Source organism: Aulonocara stuartgranti, assembly GCF_965226115.1.
Source record: "Aulonocara stuartgranti genome assembly, chromosome: 2".
NCBI classification, from domain to species: Eukaryota; Metazoa; Chordata; class Actinopteri; order Cichliformes; family Cichlidae; genus Aulonocara; species Aulonocara stuartgranti.
In genome coordinates, this window is record NC_138940.1 from 27,626,446 (window position 1) to 27,641,237 (window position 14,792).

The 14,792-nt window shown below is 40.5% G+C and overlaps 1 protein-coding gene across 5 annotated transcripts; it reads right to left on the reverse strand.

Annotated features, from left to right (window-relative positions):
• Positions 1–798: 798 nt before the first annotated feature.
• Positions 799–14,294, reverse strand: LOC309689992 (UDP-N-acetylglucosamine--peptide N-acetylglucosaminyltransferase 110 kDa subunit). 5 transcript variants are annotated; one of them, XM_082506776.1, is made up of 22 exons: positions 13,931–14,294; positions 12,443–12,593; positions 11,512–11,755; positions 11,322–11,390; positions 7,881–7,997; positions 7,709–7,788; positions 7,390–7,585; positions 7,157–7,297; positions 6,960–7,060; positions 6,377–6,530; positions 6,019–6,120; positions 5,723–5,902; positions 5,271–5,429; positions 5,065–5,154; positions 4,777–4,902; positions 4,496–4,666; positions 4,274–4,390; positions 3,996–4,166; positions 3,624–3,776; positions 3,212–3,464; positions 1,954–2,077; positions 799–1,859 (listed from the first exon to the last, which is right to left on the reverse strand). In XM_082506776.1, exons 1-22 carry the CDS (start codon positions 13,965–13,967, stop codon positions 1,679–1,681), a joined length of 3,117 nt encoding a protein of 1,038 aa, XP_082362902.1. In that variant the 5' UTR covers positions 13,968–14,294; the 3' UTR covers positions 799–1,678. The 5 variants fall into 5 exon arrangements, with proteins under 5 accessions (XP_082362902.1, XP_082362900.1, XP_082362901.1 ...); XM_082506774.1 differs by having other exon boundaries at positions 12,443–12,623; XM_082506775.1 differs by having other exon boundaries at positions 12,443–12,623; positions 13,887–13,966.
• Between the last annotated feature and the right edge of the window lie 498 nt (positions 14,295–14,792).

Genomic DNA, 14,792 nt, shown 5'->3' on the forward strand with positions numbered 1-14,792 from the left:
ACATGTCCTACAGTCAGTCTGTGAATTCATCATCTATGTATTCTAGATTAGAATGTTGGTCAACTATGAATTTTGACATTCACTCCACAGATCATGCACAAGTATGCAGATTATATAACTACTGACACAAGTTAGCAAAGCAAATGGCATTTAAAGGAGATCCATACTTGAACTCCAATGACAATGAGAAAAAGCATTGGTAACTTATATTAAGTGCATGTAACATAAATATCCAGAGGAAATTGTTCAATTGTTACCACTAATGTTAAATAAAAACATGGGGGGGGGGGGGGGGGGGAATAAAATAAAAGTCAGCCATTTGGTTTTTCACTGAATTTCTTCTTCCACCTGGTTGTGGGACTGATATACTTGTGAATGCAGGACTTGTTATTTATTTATTTTTAAACACTTCCATAAACGCCAATATTGTTTGAAGATTTCGGCACAGGAAATTTGTTTTCATTTTGTCAGCAGACTCCAATGGACCCAGAAAGGCACAGCTGAATACAAGTACATAAATCTGCCAAGTTTAACAAGGTGCTGTGAGCTGCTGACCGCACACTGATGAGGATTTAAGAAACAAAGGGGGTAGGGTTTCAGTTTTTCACCGGCTTTACCATCGAGTACAAAACACCATACAAAGTGATTGCCATCTCAATATTTATTATATATAGTGCCTCATGGCATCGTTGACAGCATAAAGGTAAACAGACAATTAAAAAAAAAAAAAAAGAAAAAAAAAAGAAAATTTGCTTAGAAATACTTACCCCGCCTGCTTCAGGTTTGTGTGATTTAAAAAAAAAAAAAAAAAAAAAAAAAAATGTATAAGGTATGTAATCTAAAATTACATTTAGGTCTTCCCCGCTGACTTAACAGGAGTTGCTTTTTCTAGATTTGTCCAGTCTTATGAACATGTTGAGAACTGATAATAGTCCTGATAATAAATAGTCCTTGTAATAAACAGTCCTTGCTTAATGAAGTTGGCATTCAGAAGTTCTCATTTTGTCATGTTTTCAGAAACTTAGAACACCTACTTCTGCAGGTATGTGAGAGGAGCTTTAAAAAAAAAAACAAAAAAAAAACTAAAGAGTTGCAGCAATTTATATTTTATAATTGCATGTTAAAGCTGATGAAACATGTCAGGTACAATTTCCATGGTGCAACAATGTCATTTTTAAAACACACAACACTCTTAATCCATTTATAAATAGATCAACAAGTAATGACGGCTGGAAATTCTCTCCACAAGCTGCACTTAGTCCCATATGCACAATGACAGAAGAAAGTAAATCCATCGATCCAAGTACCAAAAAAGGGAAAGAGGGAAAAAAAAAAAAAAAAAAAAAAAAAAAAAGCCAGGCATTCACAATCCTTTCATGCTCACCAAATACCTATACTGTGTTTTAGGACAAGAGTCTCAGAAGAGTTGCCTGAATGTCTCAGGATCAATCTGGCTCAGTAGATGCAGATGTGAGAGGCAACGATCAGTGTAAATGGGATATAAATGTGAACATGTGTAGGCTCCTTGAAAACAAGAGTCCCATTAATAGCAAAGGAGAGTGATACAGACAAAAGTTCGACAAGGGGCTGGAGTGGAAACGGACCATTCAAACTATGGTGCTGATGGGGGTTTAAAATGGCTGGGGGAAAGGGGAAAATAATTCTGCATGCTTCCAGTTCAAGCATTTTCACTAGCCTCTACTGCCTGGTGTTTGACCAAGTGATCTGGCTTGTTGCCATTGCTGTGGTGCTCCCACATCTGCAGATAGAGCCTCTCCAGGTCCATTGTGTACTGCTTGGTGTTGAAAAGAGGGCTGCAAATTCTCTGCTTCCAAACACGCGCTCGGACCATCTTCAGGCTATAGGAGGAGGGCGAGTAATCAGAGTTCGCAGGTGACAAAGGATGTTTTAAAAATAAATAAAATTAAGTGTTTAGGATAAACATCTACTTACTATTCCATGTCGGAGCCCAGTTTGACTGCTATGTCCTCATAGTCCTGGCGGCTTTGAGCTATTAGATCAGGGCAGCCCAGACAGTTGAGTTGTGAGGCAGCCACACGGGATGCAAGAGTCTCACCTACAGTGGTGTCAATATTTTAAAAGAAAACAGGTTTCAATTAACATTCTCCTCATGGTCATATTTTTATATTTTTTTAAAATCTGTTAATTATTCAACTTGTGTTATGGCAACAATTGGTAGTAGGGCTGCCACAATTAGTCGACTAGTCACAATTATGTCGACTATCAAAATAGTCGACGACTGATGTGATAGTCGACGTGTCGTTTGAAGCTTTGTAAGATCCCAAAAGATGCAGGAATAAGTAGTAGGATTTAAGAGTGTAATAACAGAATGAAACTAAAGATGGCAGCACTGCATGTACAAGGAAAACCCCGAAGAAGTAGCTTTGTCCCAGAATTAGAGCAGCCCGGCTCAATTTCCAACAGTGGCGGCAGCTAGTTAGTTTTAATATTACTCTTATTCTTTCTAGGTCACAAAATAAACGTTTAACATTTTCAGGCGAGAATGTAGCTGTGCAAGCCTCAAATATCTGCTCAGTTTATCAAGACACCACATATTTTGAAAAGCGCTCTGATGTCCGTTACCCACTAGCTCGATAGCTAGTCGGGGGCAAAGCTCACTAGAGCCGGTGAGAACCCCTGACTCCGGGCAAATAGTTTTCAAACCCACCGCCGTCTTTCGCTACTCAGGTTAAACATATATAAGTCACTTAGATAACTTAAAAATGTTACTGTTTGGCTTTTTTTAGTATTTTATTTGTTCCTGAGTAAATCGGTTTGGCTGAGATTAAAGTTATAGTTTTTACACAGCTGAATAAACGTCAAGCAGACAGCTGATTATCAGAAGTGTAACATGCTCGAGAATATACTCCGGTGTCCCGTTATATTTTAAATAGCAAGGAGTTTATTAAACTTCACCGAAACAATCTGCAAATTTCATTACAATTTAATAAACTATCATCTTGTCTTTATTTTTAGTTAGCACATACCTTAAACACTTAAAGCTGTAAGCTAATGATAGTTATAAGAGCAGATGCATGCTGGTGCACCAAGCTGTACGTTTACGTCCAATGGATGATGATCTGATTAGTCGACTAATCGCAAAAATAATACGTGACTAATCGACTATCAAAATAATCGTTTGTGGCAGCCCTAATTGGTAGCCAAGCCTATTCCTGAAAACTCTGCTCACCAGGCATAGTAACCATGGGTGTTCCAGCCCAGAGAACATCCATGCCTGTGGTATGACCGTTGCACAGAGGAGTGTCTAGGCACACATCAGCAAGCTGGCCCCTTCTCACATGCTCCTCCTTGGGGGCCACAGGAGAAAAAATGATCCGAGAGCCTGGCAGACCCATGTTCTGAGCATACTGCTGGATGTTGGGCTCACCAACTGCAGGGAAGCGAAGAAGCCACAATACGCTGTTGGGCACGCGCTTTAGGATCTGCAACAAGACAAATGTTAAGAGATTGATTATTTATTTTTGTACACACACACACACACACACACACACACACACACACACTCTTTGAAACGCCCTTAAACAGAATTTCTTAGTTAAAGGAACTCCAGTTCATTAATAATAAGGACAGTCCAAACTTACATTGACCCACATCTGGAGAGTAGGTGGATCAATCTTGTAGAGCTGGTTGAAGTTGCAGTAGACAATGGAGTCCTCTGGGAGACCATACTGAGAACGAGTTGTTACAACAATCGTGCGTGGCACCTCCTCCCCAGTTGCAGCTTTGTTACTGATCTAAACATGAGGAATGAAAATATTGCGGCCTTAACGCTTACATTTGTTTTAAAGTGTTTTGTTTTAAAGTCCCTCCTAAATGAGGGAACATTGACTAAAATACTTCTGTAAAAAGAAGCAGCATGTGACAATATATGGGAACGTGACCAGGGTGTCCAGACAGTGTGTTTACATGAAGCAAAAGTGGCCAAAGTGTGTACGTCTAATAGTGACTCTTACCTGTGTGGTGGCTAGGCCATTGCTGACAGTGAAGCCATTGATTGTGACCTGGATTTGGCCTTGATTGATCATGTTGATGATTGCTTCAGCTGCTGTGTTCATGGGAATTACAGGCATGGACAGGGCTCCATTTGTGTCACAAGTAGATTCCTGGTTGTTGTCACACTTCATCTGGTCGATTAAAAAAATAAATAAAACATGTTCATCAATAATCAGAATTATTGTTTCAGATTAAACATCTGTTTTAATAAAGTTTCTGGATATTTTTCCTTACTCACCTTTATCACTTTGACATCGGGCAGACTGTCCAAGAAGGCCTTCAGATCAATACCATTAAGAACGATGCGGTTGTCAAAGATGTGCCCGTTAGACTTGAAATCAATCACTGCCTTTTTCTGTTGGTCAAAAATAAATAAAGTTACAACAACAGTGAAAGTAAAATTTTAGGAAAACAAGACAGCTCATAGAATCAATCTGCAGCATTGTAAGGCTGGACAAACCTTGAGGTGAGGGAACATGTTGGCATGGTCTCCAATGAAGAAGGTATTGGGCATGTAGGCAAGTTTCTCTGAGTACTGCTCAGCCACTTCTGTAGGCGATGTCTCCTTGTCTGTGATGATGTAGTCCATGAAGGGAGCTCCGCTGGTTCCAGGGTAACCTAGCCACATAGCCTATTGAATAGGTAGAAATTGTTAGCTGTGCGTTTTCACGGTCAGTATATTGCACAAGCAGAAATATAGCTATCCCCTAGACAGGCTAACAATTTACATGTAAGGCTTACCTGAACAGGGGCAGGGCGGAGGGCGAAGAGCTCATTTCTTGCTCCCTTGGTGTATCCATTCATATTCACTAGAATGTTGATTCCATCCTGGTGAATACGATCAGCTGCCTTGCCATTGCAAGGTATCTGGAGACAAAAATTACAGTTTATGTAAATGGCTAGAGTTCCTGACATTGCATCTGACAGCACAATGGTTGAAATGACTTCCAAGTTAAAAATAGAAATGCTCAAGGTTGATGTGTTATAAATAGAAAGATACTGTTGAGGAAACAACATGTTACGAGTTACCTGTGAGAGGTCTGTGAAATGATGAGCTTCAGCGACCACTTTCACACGGAAATTGGTACTATCATCAGGGCTGAGTGCATAGCAAAACACCTTTAGGGTAAGGAAAACAAAATTAAGACTTTAGTCAACACTGTGTCAATACATTGCAGAGTGTAATAAGCACCGTTTTTTTTAAACCATAAAAACCAATTCAGAGTTGAAATTACCTCAAATTTTTCAGGATTGTGCATTCCAGGAATGGACTGCATCAGGTGGGAGGTTGGATGGTTGCCAAAGTCAGAGCTTACATATCCAATGCGCAGACGTCCACCGCTAGCTTTCAGATCCTTGGGATGCTCGTAAGCCGGTTTGTGCAGTGCATTAATCTGTGGAGTAAGTAATGTTATAAGAATACGTGTACAGTAGGACAGTAAAGTCTACATGGCAGATGTTTGACTGACAACATAAAAATTTGTTTGCCCAAAAATCATTTCTTACCCCCTATACCTTCATCACTCCAAGCGACCCACTCACCACCAGCTTCTCTACTTCTTTATACCCAGTACCTTGCTCACCCCCCTTACCTTCCCCATACCCTGCAGGCACTTCCATCACCAGCCACCTTCCACCCTCCCAAAATATATATTAAAGCTTTACTTTCTTTGATCATTTTGTCTACCTTGTCCAGGCAAAGGTTTCCGTGGCGCTCAGCAATGGCCTTGCGGAAGCTGTGAGAGAGCGGATACAGCATGCTGTGGTGTGGGTGCACTGAGGGCAAGCGGTTCTTCTCCAGTTGGTCTGCCACAATGCTCACAAGCTTTTTCATCCGCTCATCATAATCTGTCCAGTCACACACAATCTGAAAAAGTGGGGGGCAAAAACAACAACAAAAAGTAGTCAGAAAATTTGTTTTGATAACAGCAGAAGTAAAAAAAATAAAAAATAGAAAGATGCAGTATAACAGCAGATGAACACCTGTAGGCAGTGTGCCAAGTTGCAGTAAGCATCAGGGAAGTCAGGCTTCAGTTTCAAGGCTGTGCGATAAGATGCAATAGCCTCTGGGATGTTTCCAGAATCCTAAAAATAAAATAAATACAAACATAAAAATTAAAACTCCAAAAGGCATACTCAACTAACAAACGGGTGCTAACTCAGGTATCCATTGCTCAATTTTTAATTAGGTTTGTGTGAAAATACATCTTTAAATTTACTAATTTAATGTGAAAAGCAACATCAGAAGCAACCTGGAGGTGGATAATCTAATAGTGAAGTGCTATATCTATCTATCATCTAGAGAGAGCATATGAAGAGTAAAATTAAGAAATATTCCTACCTTATGGATTGAGGCTAAATTGCTGTGAGCATCAGCAAAGGCGGGGTTGATCTGGATGGCACGAGTATAACACTGCAGAGCTCCCTGAACATCTTGCATTTCTTTTAGTGTATTCCCCATGTTTGAGTAGGCATCAGCAAATGTGGGGCTGATTCTAAAATTCAAACAGACCACATAACAAAATTACTCAGCTGTCAGGTCTTTTTACACAAAAGTAAATAATCATAGGAGTGTCACAGGAGAGAAATTAATGGATTTAATTTTTCACTCATATCTGGCAACACTCAGGTGGCTTCACAGTATACTTACTGCTCTATTTTCATGTACAAACTTTAAGTTATTTAGCAGCAGTTATTAAGATAGCAGCTTTTTCGGTAAATGTTGCCAACGGGACTTTTAGGAATGCTACAAATCAAACATCCATTTAAAGTTAGTAGATCAGTAACATGTCTGAACTAAGACAGCTATTCTCACGTTAGAAAAGTGACAGGAGTGATTAAACATGAGCCCAACAAAGAAAAAGAAAGCTAATTTCAGGCATAAACTCAAAGTCCACAGTTGTCTCCAGCATTCATTTACAAACCTGATTGCCTCTTTGTAGTGCATGAGGGCTTCCTGCAGTTTTCCCTGCTGCTGCAACACACTGGCCAAGTTAGAGTGAGCTGCTGCAAACTCTGGGAACACCTGATGAATAAAGTTTGAATAAGTATCACCACATGATCATTTTTACTGTAAAAGTGAATATTTCAAATCTGTTAATCTTGACAATGTTAAACCCACCTCTAAGGCTTTTCTGTAGAGCTGAACAGCTTCCTCGATGTAGCCCTGCTCACGCTTGATATTGGCCAAGTTGTTAAGGGAGTCGGCATGAGTTGGACACAAACGCAAAGCTGTGTTGTAGCACTCTTCGGCTTCAGACACCTGTTAGGGAAAATAGAACTCAGTCAGTAAAAACTCAGCAAGTGTTTAATGACCTCAGAGGTACTCAAGATTCGAGACAAAAAACGCATTACATTTCCTTTCTCCTTTAGAGCGTTTGCCAAATTGCAGTAGGCATCAGGAAAGTGGGGCTGCAATTCAATAGCACGGCGGTAGGTGTCAATAGCAAGGTCAATGAGGCCCTGCTCATAGTAGACACAGGCCAGATTTCCATGGACAACAGCATGATTGGGGCTCAGACTCAGGGCTCTCAAGTATCCAGCCACAGCTCTGGAAGATGTGAATAAAAGTTATGAATATTCTGCAAACATTTAAAATGAAATGATGTATGCTACAACCTAAAAACAAAAAACCCACAAGCAGATGCAAAAATCTGTCATGATTTAGACTCACCTGTCAAAGATGCGGGCCTCCTTCAAAACATTGCCTAAATTGATGTATGCATCAAGGAAATTTGGATCCAGTGTCACTGCCTAAAAACCAAGGAAAAAGACTTTATATTTGATACTGTTAAGGTGTCTCATAATATAGTTTGATTAATGTTACAAAAAACTATGCAACTGACCTTTTCAAAATGGTGTATGGCCAGCCATATCTCTCCCTGGGCATTGAACACACAGCCCAAGTTGCTCCAAGCCACGGCAAAGTTGGGCTGAGTCTCAATGGCTTTCAGGTAACAAGCCTTCAATGGGTTTAAAATAACCACAGGAAAGGAGAAGAGGTAGAATGGGAGAGGTATAGTGCATAGAAGGGGGGGGAAGGGTTTGATAAAAAAAATAAATTAAAAAAAAAAAAAAGAGATTGAGAATAAAAGCAAAAGAGAAAACAAAAAGCAAGAGAAAGCAAAATTAGTGACCATTCTCCATGATGGCAAAAAGTGAGTCTACAGCATGGGCTCGCCTGCGCACAAGTCTGCCGCGCAAAGCTGCAATGCTTTTTCCTACGCTGCGCGGATCCAACCGACACCCACACATAGGCCCTCATCCTCCAGTTATGACCACATCCTTACCAAATGTAGTGGTTACTAGAGCCAGTAAAATCTGCTGTCTGCCCACCCTAATAACAATTTTTATTAAAATTTAAAGTACCAACAAACAAACTGCATGAAATCTCTATTTGATGTTAGCAAGGCATCTCACAACCTGGGATGCTGGGCATTTTGTGCAGGTGAAAGTCCCTGTAATGCATGCGCAAGAAACACGAGCGCGCTGCGTGGGTCACCACGCCTGTGCACCATATTATGCTCTTTGCATGACCTTGCTCCTGGCAAAGGTTCTTATTGCGCCGCTACGCTTGCTGAATGGCCACGTGAAACAGCTGCAGACCAACAACCCCTGACAGAACACTTGCAACACCAGACTGGCACACACTCGGCACCCACAAAATGGCTCTGAATACAGAGAAAGGCAGTGGTTAAATGCTAAGATAATTACACTGCCATTTGTCACAAAACGTTGTCTTTGGTTTTGTCATAAGCCAATTACACTTGAAATTTAGGGGCACTTGGCAACCAGGCTGGTTGCAAGAGGGGGGAGGTCCACAACTAACAGGCCAAAGGGAATGAAGGGTATGGGGGAGCCGCACGCTTGCGCTTTCCGCCTTTTTGGTTGCTTGGAAGATATCGCTGCGCAGCCCCTGCGTTACTGCAGACTCACAGCGCACTATCTGCATGATCATCAGAACGCTGCAACTCCAAATAAAGAAGGGAAATCAAAACAAAACAGGAAAAAAATAACCAAAATGTAAGAGTTAGAGGGTTCTTACTTGTTTTTCATGATTAATGCTTCCAAAACCAAGTTTCTTTTTTTACATAATATAAAGTTGGGTAATTAGTATAGCATATTTTAAGAAATGCTTACTGTAATGCTCTATTATTATTACTACTACTATTATTATTTTTTACTTTTTTCTTTTGCTCTTCAAAAGGAAGCCACAAGACAGAGGAGCTCAAGCATGAAGTAAGGTGGTTTTTCTTTTGTTGGCAGTTACAAACCCGTTACCATATTTTTGGACTTTGTCAGAGTGGTGGTCGCAGCTGGCTGGAAGAAGAGGAGAGGACTGAGGCTGCCCTAGTGTTCCTTTCCGCCAGGCACCTACGCAGGAATAGTGTCACCCACCTGAAACCTTCTAAATAACAATATCAGTTGTGGAAAAACCAAAAGAGACAAAAATCAGAAAACAAGATCGTTAGTAAAAGTTCTCAAACAATACATTTTTTTTAAAATATGGAAATAAAAATAAAAAAAGCACTTTTGTCCAAATAACAAACAAAAACTATAATACTAGCCTTAGTTTTCATTCATGCAAATGAATGTTTCATTTCAAAGAAAACAAAAGGAATGCTTTAGGGGTAACTGGGAGGGAAGAAAGGCTTTGATCTGTGCAGTACCAGGGAAAGTCAAGCTTCCAGTAAATTCTCAATTCAGTTTTTACAATCACAGAACAGGAGGGCAGTTACTGGCTTGATCTTGCCCAAATGAACTGATCCCATTTCTTTGGGAATAATATTACATATTTGAAGAAAAAAGGGAAGAAGTATTAATCATGGCTTTTCTTTTTTTGCATTTTCATGAAATATTTATAGAACTTTGATTTCTTTATCCTGGCCTGCTTTCTTGAGTCCTGGCCAATGGAGAAAAGTCTGTGGTTTAATTATTTGTATCTAGAAGCCTCCACAGCTCTGAAATAAAGAGGTCATCGCTGTTGCGCGTGCTTCTGTCTTTCTAACCCAGCATCTGACGCAGGCGGTGGAGTACCGATGGTAAGCTGTCTGCCTGACAGCATTTGTGCCACTTTAAGGCATGTGAGAATGACTGCTCTTAAATCCATATGTTCAGTTAACAATTTAAAAGCAGTGGATATCTGAAGAGATAACCAGCTGGATAAAATCCATCAAGTGGATCCAAAAATTGATGTATATGTGCGGAAAGGCACTGTTGGGAATGTGCTCAAGCACTGATTAAATGAAACTGAAGGGTCAGGAAGACAGCTTTGAGCGCGCCCACTCCACCAATCCTCAGCAAGCGCGCGGGGGGGCGGAGCGACAGAGCTGGGGAGCTTGTGACTCCCTGATGCTCCTCCCCACTCCTTTACCCCCCTCTAGCACGAAATAAGATGGCCTGTAACCAGCAAGACAACTCCATAATCACAAATTTAACCCAATTCAGGTAACCCCCCCCCCCCCCCCCCCCCCCAAGAATATAGATACATTTAAAAGTGATAAATTGAAGTGTAGCACCCCCAAACTGACAGCAAACTGAGAAGAACCTGTCATAAGGGCACTTGAAAGAAAAACAATACAGGAGTATAGTAGTTAGGTTAGAAACCATCTTATCTTTTGCACTGCAAAGATAAACTAACTTTTCATCAGTTCATAATTTCTTCAAAGACCGAGCCAGCGATTTTCCTCCAAAGTCAACTTTATGGAAATGCATGGGGCCGAGGTTAGTTCAGCTGTGTGAATTTTGAAACTCCAGCCTTTCTTCCTGGAAGGGAAAGGGACTGATCTCTGATAAGAGGTCTGTGTAAAGCAAAGGACATTGGGACTAAAAGTGATATAGGGTAGAGACGAATGTAATGTGTACACTAAAAAAATTTTTTTTTTTTTTTTTTAAATGTAAGCTGTCTAAAAAAAACAAAACAGTATGTGTATTGCTTTGTTTTTTTTTTTTAAAAGAAATTCAGAAAACCTGATTTCCACATATGGGTGTTAACCCATTACAGTCCAGTACTTCAAAAAGGTTTAAAATAAGGGGATAAGAAGCTAACTGCAACTCTGAAAAATGAGGAGATGCTTCCATTTTCTGTCCTTCACATAAGTGGGTTGAATAGTAAGACTGCTTTAAAAATGTCAAAGCGGAGAAAAAAAAACAACATCTATGGTCTTAGTGAGTGACACTAAAAACAAAATTGATGGACAAGGAGGAAAAAAGAAAGAAAGAAAAAAAGATCTACAACAAAAATACAAACGCCACATCTAAGTATACGCCAACGCGCTGTAACATACCTTGGCCTCTTCCAAACGCCCGAGGGCTTTAAGCAAATTCCCCAAGTCACTGCGCACACAATATAGATCCTGTGAAGATGGAAAAAAAATAAAAAAAATTCTATAAACAGCCTATTTGTGGCCATTCCAACTAAATAAATGTATAGGGCATTGACACATACAATTTAGAAAAAAATATAAATTAACTCACTGGGTTGTATTGTAATGCGGAGACATAAGCCTGCACGGCTCCCTCCATATCTCCTGCGGCCACCAGAGCTGCAGCCAAGTTGATGTACCCGTCAATAAAATCTGGCTTGAGTCTCAGAGCATGGCGATAATGCTCTATTGCCTCCTGCAGCTGCCCACGCTCCTTGTACACATTCCCCAGGTTGGAGTAGGCCTCAGCCAACATTGGGTTCTGCTTGATGGCCAAGGTACTGAAATGAGCAGACCTGCAAGGAAAGATTATGCACAAACTATTACACTCCAGAGCTGACACAGTTGGTTCAAACTGCTGTGTAGAAACAACAGCAAGGCCCAAGATGTTAAAGAACAGAAAATTAGTTTAAGATGCATTGTCAAATATGATGAAAATCCCAAATATCAAGACACATTAACATGAGCCTCAGCACCTGAGCAAAACTTTTTATTCAAATGTCTACTATGCAAACATGCAGGCAGTACAGCCCAATATAAGTTATGATGAAAATACCACGAAGATGATCACCATATTCAATTTGATCCTGTGAGCTGTCATGGAACATTTTTACTAACCAACAGTTTTTGGGGTAAACAACAAAAGCATACAAGTTTAGCATTTGTATTATGGTTAAATACCAAATTCAACAGCATTACAAGGCTGTAATGATACTGGCATTGTCCACATTTAAGGATTTGAAATGAGTGAAAAAGCCTTTAGATCATATTACTTGAAAGACCCAAGCACCTGAAAAGAAAGGTTACACTCCAACCACCAGAAATGCACAAAACCCAAGTTAAACCACATAACAGGATTTGCACAAGACAGCCCAGCTGCTCCACAGGACTGCCCAGTGTGTGCACTCAAAGCCAAGACGACCCATTTTCCTCTGCTACTGCTCACATGCCCAGTGTGCTTTTCCACCCCCCCAACACCTCACCTGTCGAGTCTTCGGCACTGGAAGTGGATGGAGGACAGGAGCAACAGCACGCCTGTGTTATCAGGCTCCTGCCTCCACAGCTGCATGCAGTGGCGCTCAGCTGCCTCAAAATCCCCTGACTGATACTCCCGGTGCGCCAGCTCAGCCAACCCTTGGAAGGAAAGCATACGTTTTGTTGGTTCTGGAGCACCAACATAAGCCAAGGAGGGGGAAAACGACACGTTAGAGGTGATGGAAAAAATTAAAATCAGACAAATGATAACAGAATTTTTTAAAAGAGGAAAATAAGACAAATGCTTTAATTTAAGAAGAGTGACTAACACAATTTGAACTCAAAATAAAGGGGGGGGGGGGACTCATGATACACATTTGGGGATTTTACATCTTATTGTGTGGGTAGGAGTCACAATAAAGTCTAACAAATAAAAAAAAAATGGAGGAAAATAATGTGTGTGATGGGAAAACAGGCAAGCAGATGGATGAAACAGGTGTGAGAGGTTCTGGCAAAAACTCTCCATAACACATTTTGGATGTTTAGTAATTTATCATATCAAATATGTACTTTTATGAAACACCAGATTACTTTATTGTAACTTACTCTAATACAATTTGTGTGTGTGTGTGTGTGTGTGTGTATATATATATATATATATCTGAAGCGGTAGTGAACACATCAGAACGCTCTGCTCCAACAAAACAAACTAGTTATTCAAAGGTGGGGCTGAGAAAACAAAGCCGCATCATATAGCTAAACTTTTACTGCAGGGCTAATAATGCAGTAGATCCGGTTTGCTCAAGCGGTCATGACACTTACGTAACATTACTTGTGGAAAGAGTATAGCTTAAAATGCTTAAACCACCAGTCAATGCGCGAAAATACAGGGTTTCAGAACCGTTCTGGTATCAGTATCGCCGATAACCTTTGGGATAATGCTACCATTAGCCTAAAGGCTATCTGTGCTAAGCGGTAGACACAGGCCAGACTTCAGTAGCAAGGCCCCCCGATAACAAATTTCAAAGACATCTTCAAGCCCCTTTGTGCTGACTTAGCTTTCACAGCGACCCTTAAACATGAAATCAATGAAACAAAAATGGTATACCCCGAGCAAACCGCTAAAGCACCTTCGTGGAATGCTTATTCGTCTGCGTTAAAGTGTGACTAGTAGACAATTTGCGGCTACTTCGACGCAAACCTGTGCTAAAAGCTAAATTACGCTAATGTTAGCTTTAGGGCTTTTATTGTCGCGATACGAGGTAGAAATTTGAGCCCGCGTTGCTATTACTAACATGTTCTTCCACGTTGGACAAAAGACAAATTTAATAAATAAAAACAGGGTTAAAATAGTTTACCTATTTTCTTTTTTTAAGGTCTATTTGTTAGATACTAGCTCGATCGCATCTAGGGGGGAAAAACCTACACAAGGACACAGTCTTTGAAGCTTGCCTTGTTGCCTTCTGTGTAGAATTACTTGCATAAAAACAGCAAACCTGTGCTGTCGGCCACGTTTCCCACTGAGCTCGCCATCTCCTCGGTCTTCGAGTCTTGCACGGTGGTCGTCAATGTGTCCTCTAGCAGATAACAATCTCAGAGAAAAAAAAATTGCGACAAGCAGAAAACACGTTGCCCCAATAGCTATGCAGAGTTAGCTAAACTAATGTCCTAACGTATGTTTCTTTTTCCCCTAAAGCGACAAATGTAGATCTCGCAGTGGTTAGTATCAGCTGGCTAATACCCAATCAATTGTCTTGCTGTTAAGAGCTCGTTTTTAAGCTAACATGTTACGTGCTGTTGGTTTAATGGCTCTTGCTAGCTTCCCCTTCCCAACAAAGCAGCAGTGGATCATAAAATGGCGAGATGGGTGGAACTCGTTTTTGAGATAAACTAGATCCGTTCACCGCCGTTACCGAGACACGTGTGTAAAACTGTAATAAATATCGCACGTAGCGATGTAAAAATATTTCAGAAGATTTGTGATTACATTTTTCTCCTTTTATCGCGTGTTATTTCTTTATTTACTAAAGTTTAAAAAAAAAACATATTAGGAACGATGCTGCGCGGAAGAACACATTGGTGCAGTGAGACGGAGTGCAAACGGAAAAAGCCAGCAGAGAACCGGTTTTAAGATTCACGAGGCAGATCGTCTGTGGATTGTAACGTGTTACCACAGCCACACGAGAATAATGTGAGACACCGACATTAAATAACAGTGGGTGGATTCTGTTTAAGTTATGCAATGCACAGCTGGAGATCTACGCGGCTCTGCTATGCAGATAAAACAGGCGCAAAAACTGAAGTGGTAGTGATGTTAACTAATATACAATTCAAGAACTAGTTGTCACAGATCATTCA

Coding starts and splice junctions, on each gene's coding strand:
- LOC309689992 (XM_082506774.1), bottom strand. CDS start 13,967: ATGGCGAGCTCAGTGGGAAACGTGGCCGACAGCACAG. Junction 12,624..13,930: donor AAACGTGGCCGACAGCACAG/GTTTGCTGTTTT, acceptor TTGGTGCTCCAG/AACCAACAAAACGTATGCTT. Junction 5,430..5,722: donor GAAACCTTTGCCTGGACAAG/GTAGACAAAATG, acceptor CTTACTCCACAG/ATTAATGCACTGCACAAACC.